The sequence below is a fragment of the Lynx canadensis genome, chromosome A3 (genome assembly GCF_007474595.2).
Source record: "Lynx canadensis isolate LIC74 chromosome A3, mLynCan4.pri.v2, whole genome shotgun sequence".
NCBI classification, from domain to species: Eukaryota; Metazoa; Chordata; class Mammalia; order Carnivora; family Felidae; genus Lynx; species Lynx canadensis.
The window spans coordinates 89574083-89596442 of NC_044305.1; the positions used below are offsets into that span (position 1 = coordinate 89574083).

Genomic DNA, 22360 nt, shown 5'->3' on the forward strand with positions numbered 1-22360 from the left:
AGTTACGAGCTGGAAAGGACGATTCTCAAGCTTTTCATTCTGTTCTAGTGTCTGCCTAAAATACCTATTGGTACCTCCAATCTAGTCATAATAAATCTTTCTAGAAGCAGAGTAGAAGAATAGGATCAGAAAAGTATTACATACCATAATATGGCAAGATAAAGTAAAACAAATTTTTAACCTTAGGTTCTGAGGGTTGAGTTGAATATGATCCTAGGGTCATGGCTTCACTTTTAAAATTTTATCCCCACATTGCATCCTCATTCCTATTTTTCCATAGGCAACTGGTCTTGTTATATAAATATATTTTGACTTACAAGAACTCTTACAAAATGTGTATTCTTTATGTGCGTATGTGTCTTCATTTTATATAAAAGCCATATCATTTTTTTCTTATTTTCAATAAGCATTATATTTTTTATGTTTTTAACATTTATCTACATTGCTATATGTACATCTAATCAGGTTTCTGATCATTGCATCATACTCCATTGAGTGCATCTACCAGTTTACTGATGCATTTTCCCTGTGATGGGCACCCAGGTTGCTGCTGACTCCCAGCACCACAGAAAAATGGGAGTGCACACCTTGTCCATACCCCCCGCCATTGGATCTGTATGAGACTGTCTTTGGAATATATACCCAGAAGTGGAATTCTTGGATCATAAGCTATATAAGTTTCCTACATTAGTACCAAACTGCTTTCCAGTTCATATCCTAACTGCAATGCATGGAAATCCGTATATTTCTACTTCTCTGCCAGTAATTTCTAGTTTGGCCAGAAGATTTAGAAATACAAATTTCTAGGGGCACCCGGGTGGCTCAGTCGGTTAAGCGGCCGACTTCATCTCAGGTCATGATCTCGCGGTTTACGAGTTTGAGCCCTGCATCTGGTTCTGTGCTGACAGCTCAGAGCCTGGAGCCTGCTTTGGATTCTGTGTCTCCCTCTCTTTCTCTGCCCCTCCCCCACTCAAGCTCTGTCTCAAAACGTTAAAAAAATTTAATAAAAAGTATATATATAAATGTCTATACCAAGGATCTTTCCCCCCCATTTTTATTTTTTTTTCAACGTTTATTTATTTTTGGGACAGAGAGAGAGAGAGACAGAGCATGAACGGGGGAGGGGCAGAGAGAGAGGGAGACACAGAATCGGAAACAGGCTCCAGGCTCTGAGCCATCAGCCCAGAGCCTGACGCGAGGCTCGAACTCACGGACCGCGAGATCGTGACCTGGCTGAAGTCGAACGCTTAACCGACTGCGCCACCCAGGCGCCCCTCCCCCCCATTTTTAATTAAATGTTACTTGTCTTGAGAATCTACCCTATCCCCACTATAAATGTCAAAGGAGGAAAGAGTCTTTTAGAGACTTCCAGAATTACTGCCGCACTTTCAACCAGAATACATTTGTTCATTCAGCCAGATGCAGTTATAAGATAGAATGTGACAAGTACAAAAGTGGGATACTTTAATTTTTTCAGCTATTGACATGTAACAGATAAAAAAAGATATGAAAGATTTTACTAGCAATATTAACAAGTGTGATTTAGAATATCTATATAAAACTTCATTCCCAAAACGCAGCATCCACACTTGTTCCAAATGCCCATGGAATATTTCCAAAAATTAATTTTACTTAGGCAAAATGTTGATAAAGCCCCAAAGTAGAAGACTAATAACTGTGCTTATATTTTCTAACCACAATGCAATAAAGTTGGAATTTAACAACTATATATTTTTTTTCATTAAATAATTTTAAAACATTCTAAACAAGTTCAACTAGGAAATAATTGAAATAAGTCTTCTAGTATGGAAGAAGACAAACAAGGAATTCAAAAAGTAATTAATAAAGTGGGAAATATATTTTAAGGAGGGCACTTGTGATGAGCACTGGATGTTATATGTCAATGATGAATCCCTAAATTCTACTCCTGAAATTAATATTATGCTGTATGTTAACTAACTGGAATTTAAATAAAAACTTGAAACAAACAAAAAATCTAAATAAAAATATATAAGTAAATGAAAATTTTGAAAAATTTTTAATAATTATAATAAATATGGGGTGCCTGGATGGCTCAGTCAGTTAAGCATCTGACTCTTGGTTTTGGCTCAGGTCATTATCTTGCAGTTTGTGGATTTGGGCTCCATGTCTGGCTCTGTGCTGGCAGCGCAGAGCCTGCTTAGGACTCTCTCTCTCCCTCTCTCTCTGTCCCTCCCCACTTGCACTCTCTCTCTCTCTCAAAATAAATAAACTTTAAAAAATAATAAAATAGGGGTGCCTGGGTGGCTCAGTTGGTTAAATGTCTGACTTCGGCTCAGGTCACGATCTCACAGTGCATGGGTTCAGGCCCCACGCCTGGCTCTGTGTTGACAGCTTGGAGCCTGGGGCCTGCTTTGGATTCTGTGTCTCCCTCTCTCTCTCTCTCTCTCTCTCCCCATGCTCTGTCTCTCTCTGTCTTAAAAATAAATAAAACATTTAAAATAATAATAATAATAAAATATAAAAATGAGAACAAAAAAAAGAGAAAATATATAAGTTAATGTCAATCCCCAAAACTGATCAATATAACCAAGATCTGATTCTTTGGAAAAAACCAGTAGACCAAATCTCTGGTTATCCTGACCATGGCAAACATAAGCGAGATGGAAGGGTGTAACCACAGACTGAGGTGGTTTCCTTCAAAAAGACTACTGTATGTAACTTTAGGCTGATACATATCTAAATTTAGATGGATGATTTTCTAGGAGACTATAAATTGAGAAAATTGATCAAGAAGTTTTAAATCAGGAAGCCTGGGTGGCTCAGTCAATTAAGATTTGGCTCAGGTCATAATCTCATGGTTCGTGAGGTAGAGGCCCATGAAGACTCTCTGTAATCTAAAGCCCTCTGCATGCGCTCTAGAAATTTGTCACAATATATGTTCCCACCAAAAAGTATAAGCATATGTGTCTCTTCACTCTCTTGCCAACTACGGGTAGTATCAGTCTTTTTAATATTTGCTAATCTGATGTGTGGAAAAACTCATTGCTTTAAAATGCATTTTTTTTACATTAGGTTTCAGGGATTGCCATTTACATTTCTTATTTTGAGGGCTACTTTTTTATATCCCTTGTCCATTTTTCTTCGAAGATTTTTTTCCTATTCTCAAGATTAGTTTTATTTTATTAATATTGTAATAGTATTATGTATTCAACTTATTTCTTTGTTCCATTCTATGAAAGATCTTCCCAACCTCAAGATTATTTAAAAAAATAATTCTTCTGGTTTTTTAAAATATTTTTTAATGCATTTAAATCTTTACGTGGAATATATTCTGTGAATATAATTTTATTTACAGATGTTTAGCTAATTGTCAGTAGATATTTTTAAATAAGTGATATTCACAATTTATTATAAAAATCTAATATTCTTTTGTTAAGCTGGACTCTAATCAGTTGGACTTGGTAATTAATAGCCATGTTTCTTCTGAAATTTTTACCCAGAACAACTGAAATAATATGTGAACACTCTATCAAAATAGAGAGCTCTGAAAAAGGAAACTAATTCTGATCGAAATATGAAGGAATTTCATTTATTAAACTTGAAGTTAGATCAGAACATCCAAGTGAAAATAACAAATATAGATATATCTGACCTCATGAGTATGTCATGAGTGAAATAAAGATTTTAGAATCATTTATGTAAAGGTGATCATAATCCTCATGAGTATTAAATCCAAGAGGAAAGATACTTGAGAGAATGCAGAGAAGAAAAAGAGGGCCACTTCCAGACTGTAAGTTTTCAAACCTAATAGAAAATTCTTCGGGACCCCTGTCCTCTTGCTCTACAGCCCTGCACAAGACTTTCATAATCATTTGTTAACCTTCTAGGTTTTCCCCTACGTTAATTGAGGACTTTAGCTCTGTTCGTTTTCTTTCTTTCTAGCCCAAGTCTTGCCATTATCTGGGGAACTTTACTATGCTGTTAGAGTTTCTTGACCTCAGTTCTAATGACTGGTACTTCCATTATATTTTAACCATCAAGTCTCATGGCCATTTTTTGAATTTGGGCATAATGCAGAATCATTCTGGCTCTGCAACCTTTACTCACTCATGTACCAAAAAAAAAAAACTTTCTGGGGATCTATTAGCCAGGCACAGTGCCTTTTTAATTTTCTAAGGAGGATTTTTCATAGTTACCATCTGCCAGACTTGCAGAAATAAATGACCTGTTCTGATTCTCTAAAGATGACTAACAGACAGTTATCACCTGAATTCCTGTTTTTGTACACTTTAATCTTGTCTCTAGAAATTAAATCTATATCAAAATGTTGTGTTTTACACAGACACTTTGTGATTATGTCACCCTTTCCTGGTTGGTAAATTTTATTATTGAAACTACAGTTGACAGTTTGATCTGCACATATCTAAAAAACACTTCACAAGAAAAGACTGTTCTTTGGTACCATAGACTATAGTTCTGATAAAACTTTGACTCTGTCTTATCAGTATGTACCTCTGGTTCTAAATTTCAGTGGTTATAAATTAACTAGCATAAACCCATTCCTCTGAAAGAAAAGCATCTCCTAGCAGTCATCTGACTGGCAGAATGTCAACAGGAACAAGTTGCCTATATGAAGAATAGCCATATAGGGTCATGAAAGAAGACATGGCCTTCCTCCTATATTGGATATGTTTTGCCAAGCTCAATTTCCACCTAAAAAAAGTAATTTTGGTGGGTGCCTGGGTGGTTCAGTTGGGTTAAGCGTCTGACTCGATTTCAGCCTAGGTGGTGATCTCACAGTCATGGGATCAAGCCATGATTCTCTTGCTCTCCCTCTGCCTCTCCCCCCTCTAAAAAAATGGTAAATTTTTAACTGAAAAGCTTTTTTGAAGAGGGTCTATCTGAAGATGTCTCTGATCAATAAATGTGGGAACGAATCCCACCTAGATTTTAATTAAACTGAAAAGTATTACAAAAAGCCTGACACATCTCTGAGATGGTAGCAGTTCCTGTTGTGGAATAAGACATCAGCAGGTGAGTTTGCTATCATAATAATAGAAATTAAAACAGAAGCAGGCAGCCAGACAGCATGTATCTCCTGAGACTCTCTGCAACAGAAAGCATAAACCATGGTGGTTGATAATGTCAGTTGATTTGTAGTCACTTAAATCTTTTCATTGTAAGCCTCACTGTAGAGGACTGAGTGGGCTGATTCACACGCAGGCACTGAGGGATGAGGGAATCATCTGAGGAGATGCTTGAGACTCTCCCGTGGACTAAGGAGAATAACTGTTGTGGTTTACCAACAGCATCTGTAAATGAATTCAGCAAAAATGATGTTCAGTCCCTTGGTAGGTCATCAGCACAGATTGTGAGACACAGCGAGACCTGTGCATGTGATGATTGTTGTGACTCAGTGTGGAAGTCAACATGGCGTGATTGCATGATTCTGACGGTTTGCACTGGCCCTCGCCATAGCGTGTGTAGTGCTACATCATGCCTACAACATCCAGTGCCCACATTTTTGTTGGGTTTGTTCATGCTTTGTTGTATGATAATGACACTGTTGCTCCCCTTTCATTGCTCTTGTATCACTGCTTTAGTAACAAGATGGGGACCATAAAACATGAGAAGCTTTTTCCTCCAAGTAAGGCTTCATAATCTACATTATTTCAGTTTGCGTAGTGAATAAACATTTTACAGCTTTTTTTGAGATCTTTCACATACCATAAAATTCACTTATGTAAAGTGTACAGTTTAGTGGGTTTTAGTATTATTCATGGGGTTGTGCAACCATCACCCCAATCTAATATTAAAACATTTTCAACACCCTCTAAAAACACCCTGTACTCATTAGCAAAGTCGCCCTGCATTTCTCCCAACCTCTTACCCCTGCCCCAGCCCCTGGCTGTGGTTACTAATCTACTTTCTCTAGATTATTCTGGACATTGCATATAATAGAATCATACAATACGTGTATGTATTGTATGTATGATTGGCTTGTATGTATTGTATGTGTATGTATTTTGTGACCGGCTTCTTTCGCTTAATGTTTTTAAGGTTCATCTACATTGTAGCAGTGTATTCATTACTTTTTATTGCCAAATAATATTCCATTGTATGAACATTCCATTACATGTTTTATTCATCCACTTAGTAAAAAAATATTTGGCTTTCTTCTATTTTGGGGGGTATTATTAACAAGGCTGCTGTGAACATTCATGTACAAGTTTTTGTGTGGACGTATGTTCTCATTTCTTTTGGGCATGTGCCTGGGAGCGGATATATGCTGGAGCATATGGTAACTCCACATTTAACCATTTGAGGAACTGCCAGGGTGTTACCTAAAGTATTGTCACCATTTTGCGTTCCCACCAGCAGTGTATGAGGGTTCCAATTTCTCCACATCCTTGAAAACACTTGTCTTTTTCTGTCCTTTTGATTTTCACCATCCTAGAGGTCTAACTAAATCTATTTTGTTGAGAGGGAATATTTTTTAGACTATTTTCTATTTTTAAATATTTTACTTTTTATAGGCAGGAATTAACATGAAAGAGATTTGAACTAGAAACACACACACACCAAGGCTCGCCATTGGACCCGATGTAGATGTGTTTTTTTACACCCATTGGTGCATACCATGACTGGTTGTATACTATGGATGTTGAAGAGACTGGGGCTTGAAGGGACCGTCATTTCTGCTGCATTTGCACCATAGAGCACTCCAGCATCTACTTGCGGACAGCTCCACCGCTCCCTGACTGCGCATGAGCAGCTTGTCCATGTGTATGAGACTCTATTATTGAAGGTCTTAACTTCTAGAGACCCAAAACCTGCAATCATTGCACTCCCTGGCTCTGTCCCTGGCTCTGTTTTCAGAAGGCACAGAAAATAGGTCTAATTTTCTTCCTCTCGGGTTCCTGCTTCCTTCCCAAAAGTGTTTTCTCTCAGGTCTTCACTCTGAACCATTTTTCACAGGTCATGCTTCCTTACCCCACCTCACTTCCTATAAATTGTCAGCTTTCCTGGGTCTACTAAGTTTGCTGATATCTTATTTTTAAACATTTCTCTTTGAACTAAGCGTGTTGTGCTTCAGATGGTGAGAGCATGTTGACAGAGCAGATTTATCACCTTCCTTTCTGTGGCTAGAACATTTCTATGTCCTAACATATGTTTTACTTCTGTTGAGCTCACCAGAGCCATGAAACTTCTATTGCCACACTCTTCTCAGTTTTATTTTCACTATTTTTGTTTTATTTTCGTTTCTTAAACTCATAATACAATCACATGATACAAAATTTTAAATGTATAAAAGAGTATTTGATAGTGTCCTTCCCACTCCTGTACCTTGGACACCTAGCTCTCCTTTCCAGAGCTACTCAGTGTTACTAGTTCTTGCGTATCTTCACAGAGATTTTTTTTTTTTTTTTTTTTTTTTTTTTTTTTTTTTTTTTTTTTTTAAGCAGCTTAGTTGAACCTGCATGGCTCAGAAGGTTAAGCATCCGACTTCGGCTCAGGTCATGATCTTACGGATTGTGAGTTCAAGTCCCACATAGGACTCTGTGCTGAGAGCTTAGAGCCTAGAGGCTGCTTCAGATTCTGTGCCCATCCCTGCTCGTGCTCGCTCGCTCGCTCTCAAATGAAGAAACATTAAAAAAATTTTTTTTCAAATAAAATAAAAATAAAACAGCTTGGTTGAAGTATAATTTACATACCATAGAATTCATCCATTTTAAGTGTACAGTTATTTTTAGTGAAGTTACAGAATTGTGTAGTCATTGCCATAACCCAGTTTCAGAACATTTCTGTCACTCCAAAAAGGTCATTTGTACCTGCTTGTTATCAATCCACATTCCCAGCCCCAGACAACCTCTAATATGCCTTCTGCCTTTTCTGGACATTTCATGTAAATAGAATCATATAATATGTAGTCTTTTGCATCTGGCTTCTTTGGCTTAGCACGATGTTTTCAAGGTTCATTCATGTTGTAGCATGTATCAGTAGTTCCTTTTTATTGCTGATTAGTATTCCATTGTATGGATATACCACATTTTGTTTACCCAGTTCCCAGTTGGACATTTGGATTGTTTCATATTTTGGATAAGAATAATGCTGCTATGAATGTTTGTGTAAAAGTTATTGTATGGACATATGTTTTCTTTTGGAATTAGAAAATTAGAATTACCAGGTCCTGTGTGAAGTTTATGTTTAAGAAAATGCCAAAGTGTTTTCCAAAGTGGCTGTATGTTTTTACATTCCCACCTGCAGTATATAAAGTTTCTTATCTCTCCACTTCCTTGTCTACACTTAGTATCAGCCATCTTTTTTATTATAGCCATAGTAGTGGGTGTGAAGTGTATCTTATTATGATTTTAATTTGTATTTTCCTTATGACTGATGATGTTGAACATCTTTTCGTATACTGATGAAAAGTATACTTTTCTGTCTTCTTTGGTGAAATATCCAAGTCTTTAGCCCATTTTTAAATTACATATATGGAATGTCTCACTATTTATTTAGATCTTTAATTTCTTCCGCCAGTGTTTTCAGCATGTAAGCCTTGCACTTTTTTTTTTTTTAATTTTTTTTTTTTTCAACGTTTATTTATTTTTGGGACAGAGAGAGGCAGAGCATGAACGGGGGCGGGGCAGAGAGAGAGGGAGACACAGAATCGGAAACAGGCTCCAGGCTCTGAGCCATCAGCCCAGAGCCCGACGCGGGGCTCGAACTCACGGACCGCGAGATCGTGACCTGGCTGAAGTCGGACGCTTAACAGACTGCGCCACCCAGGCGCCCCATTGCACTTCTGTTGTTAAATTTATTCCTAAATATTTCGTTCTTTTTGATGTTGTTGTGAATGGGATTGTTTCCTTAATTTTTATTTTCAGATTGCTTATTGCTAGAATATAGAAATACAGTTGATTTTTTATCTTGTCTTATATCTATAATCTGGCAAAACTCACTAGTTCTAATACTTCTTTATGGATTCCTTAGTATTTTATATGGACAGAATCATGTCATTTGCAAATAAAAACAGTTGTACTTCTTCCTTTCCAATCTAGGTTCTTTTCTTTCACGGGTATTTTATCAATAAGAAAGCAAATACCTGCATATGTTTTTGACCTTTTTTTTTTTTTTTCCCCCACAGACCTAGCAGCATACTTTGCTTTTTATACTTAATCTTTCCTGAAAGTCAGTCCATTTCAGTACCTCCTACAGCTGCAGAGAAGGTGTAGTATATTGCCAGCCAGTCATATCTTCCTCACCACATATTCATACGTTTTGGGTTTTTTTGACATCACAATAGTCTCAGTTTTATATGACTTTTATATTTTTTTTACAACTTATATTCTAAATCATTTGTTCTTTCTAACACTTCTGTAATTTCAGAAATGCAAGTGCTCCCTTTTTCAGCTGGGTAAACTGGCACAGAGAGTGCAGTGATTATGCAAGTAGAGACAGCTAATAAAGGGAAGATCTGAGACTGGCTTAGGCCTTTGGACTTCAGATGCACAGCTTTTCCTACTGTATCAAAGTTGCTGCCATTCCTCCTGCCTGATGTATAGGGCTTTACAGTGATCCCTTGTTGGATTTGGCCCATCATTCCTGTTTATTATTTTGGATCTTGACAAACATTTAGGCCCTCCCAGATATGCATTGTACAAGAAATCTCCTGCTTCCCATATCTCCAAGGCATTGATATATAAAATGTTAAGAAGGAATAGCCGGAGCAAACCAAGCAACTGGACACAATAGGTGCTTAGTAAATATTTGCTGTTGAATGCAAGACATACCACTCATTAATAAAGGCCTCTCTCTGTTTTCATAATATTTGGGTAAGAAGGCTTCAACCACCTGTGGTTCTACCAACTTATTTTATCATTTAACCCACATAACTCCATCTTGCCCTCAAAGATGTCAGGAGAAGTCTCGTCATTTTAATCAACTCTAGCTGTCCTTGACCACACATTCTTTTGGTCTACCCGTCAGTGACCATATCTACTAGAAAAACCAGGCTAATCTGGCAAGGCTCGTTCTTCCTGCTCTTGAGCACTGCCTGAAATGTGCTTATCTCTTCTTTGACCTCTAAATGCTTGTAAATGATTAGATTGGTGATCCATTCTAGCACTTTATATGTCATCATTCTTAAACCCACCAGTTTGTAATGCTTATCTTTTTGAAAATCAAAACATTTCCTGTCCCAGGTCATTTAACTTAACGTGCTCTGTATCAAGTTTCTGAAAGAAACTGTTTCGAGTCTCCTGAAGGTCCTGGGATATAGTTTATTTAGTTCAGAGGAAAAGACACCCTGTTTCCTTTCCTGAGTTGGCTGTCAATTCACCTTTACCAAAATTGCTTAAGTAGACAAGCATCTGGCATTTATTCAAAATATAGATGCCCAGACCCCTCCCCTCGAGACTCCAATTCATTGTTCTGAGTTTGGACCCATCCTCCAGGAGATTGTTGTGACGAGTAAGCTTAAGAAATACTGTTTTATACTACATTTTGATAATCTTTCTGTCATTCACTAGCATTCCACCATCCACTTTAATCCATGAAGTTACCCTTCTTTGCTCTATTTGCTCTGAACCTAACTTAAAAGCCTTTTGGGCTCTTTTTAAAATAAAATTTTTTTTTTTTAATGTTTATTTCTGAGACAGAGAGAGACAGCATGAACGGGGGAGGGTCAGAGAGAGGGAGACACAGAATCTGAAACAGGCTCCAGGCTCTGAGCTGTCAGCCCAGAGCCCGACGCGGGGCTCGAACTCACAGACTGCGAGATCATGACCTGAGCTGAAGCCGGACGCCTAACCGACTGAGCCACCCAGGCGCCCCCCTTTTGGGCTCTTTAATAATTTTTGCAATACTCCAGTTATTCAGGACTTCTCATGGGGCTTTTCAGCTCTTTGTATATTTACCCATGTATAAGTATCTGAGTCTGATCTTACTGGACAGCACCTCTTTAGTCATTCCTGGCCCTCTTTATCTCTCATCAAAATTGTTTTGCACGTTTCAAGTTAGAATTTCATTCTGAAAACCCACCAGGCTAATCTTTGGCTAGCATCCTCTTTGGAGTTTCTTCAAGTCTTGTGAACATATCCACTCTTTTTTTTTTTTTTTAATTTTATTTTTTCAATTCACATCCAAATTAGTTACCATATAGTGCAACAATGATTTCAGGAGTAGATTTCTTAATGCCCCTTGCCCATTTAGCCCATCCCTCCTCCCACAACCCCACCAGTAACCCTGTTTGTTCTCCACATTTAAGAGTCTCTTATGTTTTGTCCGCTTCCCTGTTTTTATATTATTTTTGCTTCCCTTCCCTTATGTTCATATATTCTGTGTCTTAAAGCCCTCATATGAGTGAAGTCAAATGATATTTGTCTTTCCCTGACTGGCTGATTTCACTTAACATAATACCCTCTAGTTCCAGCCACGTAGTTGCAAATGGCAAGATTTCATTCTTTTTGATTGCTGACTAATACTCCATTGTCTGTGTGTGTGTGTGTGTGTGTGTGTGTGTGTGTGTGTGTACCACTTCTTTATCCATTCATCCATCGATGGACATTTGGGCTCTTTCCATACTTTGGCTATTGTCGATAGCGCTGCTATAAACACTGGGGTGCGTGTGCCCCTTCAAAACAGCACACCTGTATCCCTTGGATAAATACCTAGTGGTGCAATTTCTGGGTTGTAGGGTAGTTGCATTTTTAATTTTTTGAGGAACCTCCATACTGTTTTCCAAAGTGACTGTTCCAGTTTGCATTCCCACCAGCAGTGCAAAAGAGATCCTCTTTCTCCGCACCTTCACCAGCATCTGTTGTTGCCTGAGTTGTTAATGTTAGCCATTCTGACAGGTGTAAGTGGTATCTCGTTGTGGTTTTGATTCGTATTTCCTGAACATACCCACTCTTTATGGCTTACCTTCTTAAGACAGCTCAGGCCCTTATCCAACCATAGCAGCATTCACCTCCCTATCATAAAGTATATGGTAACATGTTCACATTGTCACAAGCTTTCTGGAGAGCAACTTTATCCCAACAAGTAGAACTGAATTAGAAAGGGCTCTTGGTAGCTTGTATGTGTTCTTTATCCTGTAGGTGACTATGCCATTGACTGCAGGTAATGCTAACAGGGTCTCTTTTGTTTTTCCAGGTGGCAAACCATGTGATTTCTTCTGATTCTATTTCATCTTCTACCAGTAGTTTCTGGAGCTCAAGCCCCACCCTTTGCAACAAGCAAAATGTACATATGTTAAACAAGGGTGTACAAGCAGGTAAATTACTTGAATTTAAACATTTCCATTGAAATACAAGTAGACCTTAAACATGTATTAAGATATTCAACCTCACAATAAAATAAGTGAAGATTAAAACTATACTCAAATGCCATTTGCCACCTGTCAGACTGGCAAAAATCTAAGTTCGGTAGTAAGTTTCTGGGCACAAGTGTAAAGGAATAGGTTCTCATACATGTAAGTTGGGAGTACAACCCCCATGAGGCAATTTGGCAGTTTCTATTCAAATTACTTTGATCTAGCACTTTTACTTTTGGAATTTAGCCTATAGATATATTGTGCATATGTGCAAAATAACAAGTGGACAGAATTAATCATTGAAGTATATTGTTTATTATAACAGAAAATTTAAATTGACTTAGATGTCCATCAATAGCCAAATGTTTAAATAAATTATCATACATCCATATAACAAGACATAGGATGAGGAAACTCTCTCTCTGCTAATATGGCAAGATCTCCCACAGAGATAATTAAAAAGAAAACACAAAGTGCTTTAAAAATAAAGGAAGAAAATTGCTTGAATGTGTGCAAAAAATTCTCTGGAACCAGGGGGTTGCAAATTGAATGAATGGAGAACAGGAGTGGGAAGGAGGCTTTTCACTTATGTTTTTCTATATCTTTTGATTTTATATAAGAGAAGTAAACTCCCTTGATTTTTTTCCCCCTCCAGTCTTGTCTTTGTGTCTGTCAACCTCTTTCTTACCTGGGTGACTGCCAGGAGGACTATAAGCATTTAATGTCTTTCTCACTTTGGATCAGAACTAAAATCCTTTACCCATTGAATCCATGTGAGTGATTTTTTTCCCTCTAATAGCTAAACTAAGAAATAAAAACCTTCCTTTCTTCTTCCACTTTCCCTCCCTCCTTCTCCCTCCCTCCCCTCCTGTCTGTCTCTGTCCCTCACACCCCTCTACACCACCCAGAGGAGGCAGTAGCTTGCATTTTTGAAGACTTAAAAAGTATTTGTTTACTGAATTGAATACACATGCCAAATAAGTCTCAAGGCTGCTCCCAGGATATCTGTGGATCTTTCCCCTCAGGTAACTTGGAGATCGTGAATGGTGTCAAAAAACACACTCGAGATGTTGGGATGACTTTCCCAACACCAAGCTCTAGCGAGGCTAGAGTAGAAGAGTACAGCGATGTGACTTCTTGGTCAGAAGAAAAAGTAGAAGAGAAAAGTCTTCTCACCGGTTATCTTGGGGATAAAAAGTTAAGGAAGAACAAGCAGAGTTGCAGTGAAGGTCAGTTTTTAATTCCAGTGTTGTAGCAGAAGAACTAGTGAATTTCAAGTCTCTTGCGATGCTAAGATTCTTTATTTTTTTTTTTTTTTTTTTTAATTTTTTTTTTCAACGTTTATTTATTTTTGGGACAGAGAGAGACAGAGCATGAACGGGGGAGGGGCAGAGAGAGAGGGAGACACAGAATCGGAAACAGGCTCCAGGCTCTGAGCCATCAGCCCAGAGCCTGACGCGGGGCTCGAACTCACGGACCGCGAGATCGTGACCTGGCTGAAGTCGGACGCCTAACCGACTGCGCCACCCAGGCGCCCCTAAGATTCTTTATTTCTAATGACTCTGTGTTGACCCCATCTCCCCACACCCCCAGCACCACCTTGGCAAATTTTCAAAGTATCTAGCACTATAATTACAATCATACCTGCAGTTACGCAAACTCCAGGGCATCGCGGTGGTCTCTGACGGCTGAATCCCCTGAGAGCCTATGCTATGCACATGTCTTTGGTGAGAAGAACGAAAAATCTTTTTTCTTTCTTAAAAATATTTCCCATAGGAGTTTCATGGTTTGTTCCTGTGGAAAATGTGAAGTGTGGTCCTAAGAAGGAAAACCTGCCCAAACTTTATGGCCCTGGTATCTGCTGGTTTGCACCAATAACCAACACCAAACCGTGGAGAGAGCCACTGCGGGAACAGAACTGGCAGGGACAGCATATGGACAGCCACGGGTCACTAGCAGGCCCAGGCAGAGATCCCCCGAGGCCATTTGTGAAAGCAACCCTACAGGTGCAGTGACACTGAGTTCATTTTAGCCATGTTTAAGGTGGGGGTTCGGGGGGTGGGGGGTGCGGGAGGAGAGATACAAAGAAGTTAAATGTGTGATTTGGCCTTCTGAAGAATAGTCTCCTAACCCTCATTTCTGGCACTTCTAGAATTTCATCTGTTCCCACTGTCATCATTAAACAAAGGCTGACTTACTGTTAACCATTCTAAACTGTGCATTGCCCTCTGAACCTGGGACGAGGCAATAGAAGGGAGGGTGCCATGATGCTGCCCACTGGACTCATAGACATGTGCATGTGGAGTGCTCTGGAGGCCTGATGTTTGTTCCTCCATTTACATAACTCCCATTCCTGCTTAGCACAGGATTTAAAAGGCAGGAAGTCCCTTCTTTATATGTACCTTGGGAGCTGAACAAAATGTTACTTAATAATATATTTGTTTGAAGGGAAAATTTAAAATAGCACAATGGGCTGGGCTCTAGCCCATCAACATTTGGAAGAGTTATAATTGCCACAGTCTTAGTTCTTGGTTTATTCCAAAGGCATCCTTTGATCCCTCTGATTTACCTACTGGAGCTCTCCCCCGCAGAAAGTTGTTAGATTATTCTTCAACTCTAGATATTTTCTGCACTTTAGAAACAGGCTCTTCAAACCACTGTTGGGCAGGTACTGTTTTCTGGGCCCTTAGAGAACAAACTGCATCATTAATGTGAGGTTCGGGGGCCTTTTCTCCTCCTCAGGAATCTCTTCAGCTTCACAGACCCGACTTCATCTCCCGCTCTGGGGAGAGAATAAAGCGTCTGAAGTTAATAGTGCAGGAGAGGAAACTACAGAACATGTTACAGAGTGAGCGGGAGGCACTGTTCAACACTGTCAGAGAATGGCAAGGCTGCCAGGACCCAACACGCCGGCTCCTGAAGAGAGGTACACTCTGCCTGTTCACTTTCCTGTTACTGGCTGGAGAGGGTAAAGTCCACTTCACTCCGGGGAACACGGCTCAAGGACAGCCCAGTTACGGGGACAGAAATGGACTTTTTGTTTGCTAAGACTCAACTCTCCTTAGGTAGCAGAACCTGCCCGGTTTAGCTGTCAGCACTCTCGTGATCCAGAGAAACCCAGGTACTCTTGCCCTGCCACTGCAGCTTGGAAACCAAAGAGTCCATGAGAATGGGGTTTTTGTAAGTCAGCTGTGTGTCTGGGAGCAAGTTAGTTCCAAAAGTATAATGTTGGTTTCTTCGGCGATGGCACTGATTCCAGGATTGCCTACCTCGTAGCGGGGTAGTGGTGGTGGTGGTGATGATGATGCCATGTAAACTTTATGTGTTTTTCCCAAGCACTGTTCTTCTTTAAGCTTATAACACCTCTCTGACGTACATGCTATTAATATCCCTATTTTACAGGTGAGAAAACAGACAAAGAAAGCCTAAGTCCCTTGCCCAAGATGATACACCTGATACTGGGATTTGAACCCAAATGGGCTGGCTTCCAACTGTGTGCTCTGACAATTCTGCTAGGTGTAAGACCTCAGGAATATAATACATGAAAGCTGTGAAAACTATAAAGTGCTACCTAATGCTTTCATCACAGCCTTACCTATAAACCAGCCAGTGTCTAGTCTGTGCCACAGAGTGTTGTGTCTTCAGGAGCCTCTGGCTGCTGTCACAGTCCCCATAGTCTAACCCTGGCCTTGGCCTTGGCCCTTGCTCCCCACCCATTGCTGTCAAGCTCAAGGTAGAGGCACAGAGTCCTAGCAGCAACTTCTCCCAGTTCTTGAGCAACACACTCTTCCTTATTAAGACACTACCCACTGAAAACCCCTTCTTCTCTTGCTTAGGCTTCCTGGATGCCCAAAAGAACAGGCCTATTGGAAAGAAGGAAATGATTCAGAGGTCTAAACGGTAAGGCCAAAAGAATAAGAGTAATTATATAAAAGTACAAATCCGGCCAAATGATCAGGAGCTGTGGCTGCCCCCAGAATAAGGGCATTATGCTCAAACATTACGAGAGGCACCTGGGAGGCTCAGGCAGTTAAGTGTCCAGCTTTTGATTCTGGCTCAGGTCATGATCTCATGGTCGTAAGATCGAGCCCCAAGTCAGTCTCTACACTGAGTGTGGAGCTTGCTTAAGATTCTCTTTCTCTCTGCTTCTCCCTCTGCCCCTTCGCCACTCGCATGTGCATGTACACTCTTCCTCTCCTCAAAAAAATAAAAAAGAAAGAAAATTAGTTGTGAAAGTAGTTTCTCACCAATGGCACTAAAAAAGGAAAGAAAAATAGATAGCAGATTGGTATGGATGAGTCAGATACAAAAGATACAAAGAATCCCCACTAATTTGCATGCCTTAATCAGGCTTGTCCTTGATAGAAACCTAAATATAAATAAAGATATCTAAAATCTAAGATATGAATATTTGAAATAAAATCTTTATTTGGGGCATTACCCTTTATCCATGAAATCCCATCTCTAGGAATTTATGCAATACAGTGAGAAATGATGGAATACTCTCCAAGATATATTAAGTTAAGCTTAAAAAAAAGTCAAGTTTCAGGGGCGCCTGGGTGGCTCAGTTGGTTAAGCGTCTGACTTCAGCTCAGGTCATGATCTCACAGTTGGTGAGTTTGAGCCCCGCATCAGTCTCTGTGTTGACAGCTCAGAGCCTGGAGCCTGCTTCAGATTCTTTCTCTCTGCCCCTCCCCTGCTCATGCTTTGTCTGTCTGTCTCTCTCTCATTTTCTCTCAAAAATAAATAAACATTAAAAAAAAAATTTTTTAAGTCAAGTTTCAGAAACATGTGTACACTGCTCCCATTTGCAGTGTTTAAAAAGTAGTAGTGTCTCTATAGATGCATATACTTTTATATGCATAGAATATCTCTGGAAGGATACTCAAAAAAACTGGTAATAGCAGTTGCCTTTAGGAAAAAGAGCTGAGTCACTGGAGTACAGAGGTAAGACAAAGACTAACTTTTTTGCCTTTTTTTTTTTTAATTTTTTTTTCAACGTTTTTTATTTATTTTTGGGACAGAGAGAGACAGAGCATGAACGGGGGAGGGGCAGAGAGAGAGGGAGACACAGAATCAGAAGCAGGCTCCAGGCTCTGAGCCATCAGCCCAGAGCCTGACGCGGGGCTCGAACTCACGGACCGCGAGATCGTGACCTGGCTGAAGTCGGACGCTTAACCGACTGCGCCACCCAGGCGCCCCACTTTTTTGCCTTTTTATACTTGTTGAATTTTGGACCACTGCATGCATGAGCAATTAGTTAATCAGAGATGTGCTTATACTGATCATGAGAATGCCATGGATTTAATTGATATATAGCATTGTATAAGTTTAAGGTATATAATGTGATGATTTGACACATGTATGTATGGCAGTATGTTCACTACGCTAAGGTTGGTTAACACATCCTCCACCTCATATTCTTTCTATTTTGGTGGTGGTGGTGGTGGCAGTGTTCTTATTGTTCTGGTGAGAACATTAAAGGTCTTCTCTCAGAGCAGCGTTGAAGTATCCGAGCCCCTCTGCTGTACCTTAGATCCCCAGAACTTATTCCTCTTATAACTGGAAGTTTTTACCCTTTAACTAACATCTCCTCATTCCCTGGCCCCCAGCCCCTGGCAGCCATCATCCTAGTCTCTATTTCAATGAGTTTGATGTTTTTAGATTCCACATGTTAAATGAGATCATACAGTTTTGTCTTTCTCTGACTTATTTCACTTAACATAATGTCCTCAAGGTCCATCTATGTTGTTGCAGATGGAAAAATTTCCTTCTTTTTTACGACTGAATAATAATATAATAATATATTACATTTTCTTTATCCATTCATCTGTTGATGGACACTTAGGTTGCTTATGGTCGTTGTATTTTTAATTGTTTAAGGAACCACCATACTGTTTCCCATACTGGCTGTACCAATTTACATTCCCACCAGCAGTGTGCAAGGGTTCCCTTTTCTCTGCATCCTCACCAACATGTGTTATCTCTTGTTGTTGTTGTTGTTGTTGTTTTATATATAATAACTATTCTAACAGGTGTGAGGTGATATCACATTGTGGTTTTCATCAACAGTGACTTTTAAAAATGTATGTTTGTTCCTCTTTGGTCTCATTCCTGCCCTCCACTACTGTGTTTGCAGTTAGTGATCATCTCCACCACATCCAAAACAGACCTCCCCATTCTCCACTCCCACACTTGCTTGGGCCAGCCACTCATCCAACTAGAAAGCTGGCTAGCAGTCACCGCTAGCTGTGTTACCCACTGCTCCACATGTAGCCTGTTTGCACATCCTAGAGACCTGGCTCTTGTTGCTCTGGGACCTGCTCTGGCCTCCACTCTCAGGGGACTGCTGTTCTTCCTAGTTCTGCTCTTGATTTTTTCTCACTTGCTTTCCACAAAGCCTCTACATCATTTTCAATGATATTTTTTCAAATTATAGGAAACTTTGGAAAGTATCGAGAAAATTAGAAAGAAGGAAATAAATATCGCTGATAATCCTTCCATCTAAACTGAACTGACACTAGTCCTCTTTCTTGGCAGGAGTGGGGGTTTTGCAGAAACGCGTATTAACACACTTGTTTTTTTCTCAAATTGTCGATCATACAATATATACAGGTTTGTAATCTACTTTGTTTTGTAAAGCATCAAATTATGAACATTTTCCCATATTATTAAAAGTTTTTTGAAACATCTTTTTTATGCTTTGTAATAATTTCATTATATTCCATAATCTGTTTAACTGTTCTTTTGTTACAAATTCACATTATTTCCAGTTAGAGCATATTTATCAAATGCATGTTCGATCATGTTCCTCCCTACTTAAAATCAGTGGAACCCAGGAGCACCTGGGTGGCAGAGCCGGTTAAGTGTCTGACTCTTGATTTTAGCTCAGGTCACGATCTTATGGTTCGTGGGATCGAGCCCCACACCAGGCTCTGCACTGACAGCATAGACCCTGCTTGGGAGTCTCTCTCTCCCTCTCTCTCTCTGCCCCTCCCCTGTTCTCACACTCTCTCAAAATAAATAAATAAAACTTAAAATCAGTGGCACCCAGTCCCTGATAGGACAGAGCCCAAGGTTTTCACATGGCTACGTGGCCTCCACAGCCCACCTCCCCTTCACCTCGCCTGATTCCCATCTGCTCCCCTGCACACCTCTCTGTGAGGCCTTGACTCCTTACCAGTATTCCCTTCTCTTGTCCTCCCTCTGCTATCTTTAAGACCCGCCTTTCATTTCTTGGAACTCTGTGTAACATTTTGTACATGGGACCATTATTGTACTTTTCTTTCCCATTATTTCCCGTGTGTTTAAAAATATACTAGTTAGTACATGTTTGTTATCTCATATCGAAAATGTACACTTTTGCATATAGAGTAAAAAGCTGTCATCTCCACCCTTTTATCCCACTCCTTTCTCAAGAACAAGTAGCCCCTATAAGCAGGATTTCTTAATGTTTTTATTCATCTTTTCCCCTACCAGATCATGAGCACCCCTAGCCAGGGTTCTTCGTGTCCAGGTGTCTAACAGGAAGCAGGCCCACAAGGCCAAATGCCCTGGAAGCAGCAGAACTTAGGGAGATGGGGGAGAAGAGATCATGTCCCTCCATGGTCGGGTAACCTCACTGCTTTTTGTCTTCCCACTGGCACCATTCCTAAGGATTTATGAGCAGCTTCCAGAAGTGCAGAGAAAGAGAGAAGAAGAGAAGAGAAGATTGGAATATAAGTCATACCGGCTACGAGCTCAGCTATTCAAGAAGGTCAGTCAGTCCTTGAGCAGCATCCACCAGGTTTATCAGGGGAAAGAGAAATTGAGGGAAACACATCTGACCTGTTTGAATTAACTACATCTGGGGAGTAGCCTTAAGCTTGTAATGTATTGTACCACTGCTGAGGTTTGGAAGGTAAAGGCATCTGTGACTAGATTTCAAATCTAAAAATCTAAAAAGGCAAATCTAAAAGAGGCACCTTCCAGGCATACATTGGGAATGAAACTAAATTCCATACTTAGGACTAATGGTGGAAATGTCCAAATCTATCAGTATTGTTGAATTTTCATTTTAGAGTCCCCAGTGGTAGTTTTGTGCCCCTTATTGGTAAATCAGATACCTCTAAAGCTTGTAAAATAAACTGAAAATGTCCAAGTGTGGCATAAGAGTTGACAACTTGGGGAGTCGGAGCCTGGAAGCCACCACCATTTCCTGCCCATGGCCCCAGTGGAATCAGTGGTAATGCAAATCCCAGACCCTCAGAGGCGGGGGGACTTGCTACCAATATATTCCTTGAGAAGCTAGGGAGCTACCGTGCCCGAAGGTCTGTATCCTTCACTATTCTCATTTCCTTCCCAACCCCTTCACTTCACGCCAGAGGACTCTGAAAGTCAGAATCCAAAAGACGAGTTTATGCCAGACCGATGTGGGATTGGAGAACTGCTTCTGGAGCATACCTGGAGCTGGGCCGGGCCGGGCCCCTCGAGGAGGGGGGCCCCAGGCACCGCATGGCCCGGCCAGTGTGTCAGCGTCACAGGCCAGGCCTCTCATTGTACTTGTATGTTTGAACTGATGGATGGATGAGTCTATCCAGATCATAAGTGATCTGTATCTATATAGACATAATAGATACTGATTATATACATCATGTTTCCTTAACACTTCAGGAAAAATTTTTTTTGCATAATTACCATAGTTTCTGTAGCTGGGGAAGATAAATGAGATTTGGGTAGAACCTCCCTGGTCTCTCAGCAACATGTCTGGGGTGGCTGTCTGCCTCTGATGGCAAGAGTATCTAACTTCTCTTTCTTTTCTTCCACAGAAAGTGACCAATCAGCTCTTGGGGAGAAAAGTTCCCTGGAACTGACATAAGAATATTTTCCTGGAATTATATTTTGTCAACCTGGAGAAGCACAATCCTTACTTTTATGAGTCTGGTTTAATAAAACTTAACTCTTTTTCCATGTGTAATTTAGAAATAGTAACAATGGTGAGTAGGATTATGAATGGTTTGGGAGCAATACTTTGTCCGCTGTGAGCTTGCCACAGGGATGTTTGTCACAATGGTATCATTTCTGAATTCTAGCCAGGAATGAGTCCCCTTTTGTATGTGTTTTTGTACTTTTAGAAAATAAATAACTTCTGATTGAGTCATAGTAAAGCAAGCAGCAAACAGTCATTTCTTTACCATCTAGAGATGTGCAGGGAGCTATGCAGTGTCTCTCCTGGGGTAGATGGGGGTCTCGATCTAAAAGCATCAGTCAAGGGAGATAGACTGCGGGAATGAAATGTGGCCTTTCCTTACACACACAGCAGGATGTGACAAGACTCTGCCGTGGGCTTTGTGGAGAGGGTGTCTGGTTAGGGTACCTGTTGGACATGCCCAGACACTCCCAGCAGACCAGGCACCTCAGGTCCAAAGCCACCTCGTAGCCTCACTCCGGCTTCCCAGGGGCCTCTAGCCTTTGGTGGATTTTCCCTCCAGCTCCAGCCACCCTCTTTTCAGGATTGAAGCCTCAGATCATTTATCATCACACGTGGAACCAACTTTTATAACCTGGATCACCACTTCTGAAAAGCATGAGTTAATAAGTGTGGTAATGTACATAAAGCATTTAATTAATCCTATGGCCTGGAATTACAGCTAAGGCCCAGAGTTGAGGGAGAGAAGGTACTAATCGGCCTCATTCTAAGTTCAGGGAAGTCCCAGCAGGGCAGTAAGGAGCCAGCTGCCGCCAAAGTCGAGGTAAAGAGCAGACCCTGCCACCGAGCACAACTCAACTGGTGCCTCCAAGGCTCCCTTCCTAACCCAGAAGGAGGCGATGAAGAAGGCTCAAGGTAATTAAGCTCTCTGGGCCAGTTTACCTGTAAAATTAGAGGGTTAATAACCTCCCAGCCCCCTTTCAACCCTCAAATATTATGACTGTTTTATGTCTTGTTGGAAGTTATTATTCAGAATACAAACAGAAAGTGATCGTTGCCTAGAAACCTGGGTCTGCAGGGAAACCAGGAAGGATGGAGCCTGCTTAGAAATAATGAGTGCGATTCTCTTACGGCCTCAAGCTGTGTCATCCAGG

The 22360-nt window shown here is 40.3% G+C and overlaps 1 protein-coding gene across 4 annotated transcripts in view; it reads left to right on the forward strand.

The window, feature by feature from the left end:
- The window catches only part of ALMS1 (ALMS1 centrosome and basal body associated protein), a 225545-nt gene extending 204101 nt beyond the window's left edge, over window positions 1-21444 (forward strand). For all 4 annotated transcript variants that reach the window (XM_030310857.1, XM_030310858.1, XM_030310860.1 and 1 more), the window contains 7 exons: window positions 12139-12259; window positions 13324-13527; window positions 14075-14304; window positions 15041-15224; window positions 16135-16198; window positions 19955-20054; window positions 21106-21444. In XM_030310857.1, coding sequence (XP_030166717.1) covers window positions 12139-12259; window positions 13324-13527; window positions 14075-14304; window positions 15041-15224; window positions 16135-16198; window positions 19955-20054; window positions 21106-21150 — 948 coding nt within the window. In that variant the 3' untranslated portion in view covers window positions 21151-21444. The remainder of the gene's footprint in view (window positions 1-12138; window positions 12260-13323; window positions 13528-14074; window positions 14305-15040; window positions 15225-16134; window positions 16199-19954; window positions 20055-21105) is intronic.
- Window positions 21445-22360: the final 916 nt, after the last annotated feature.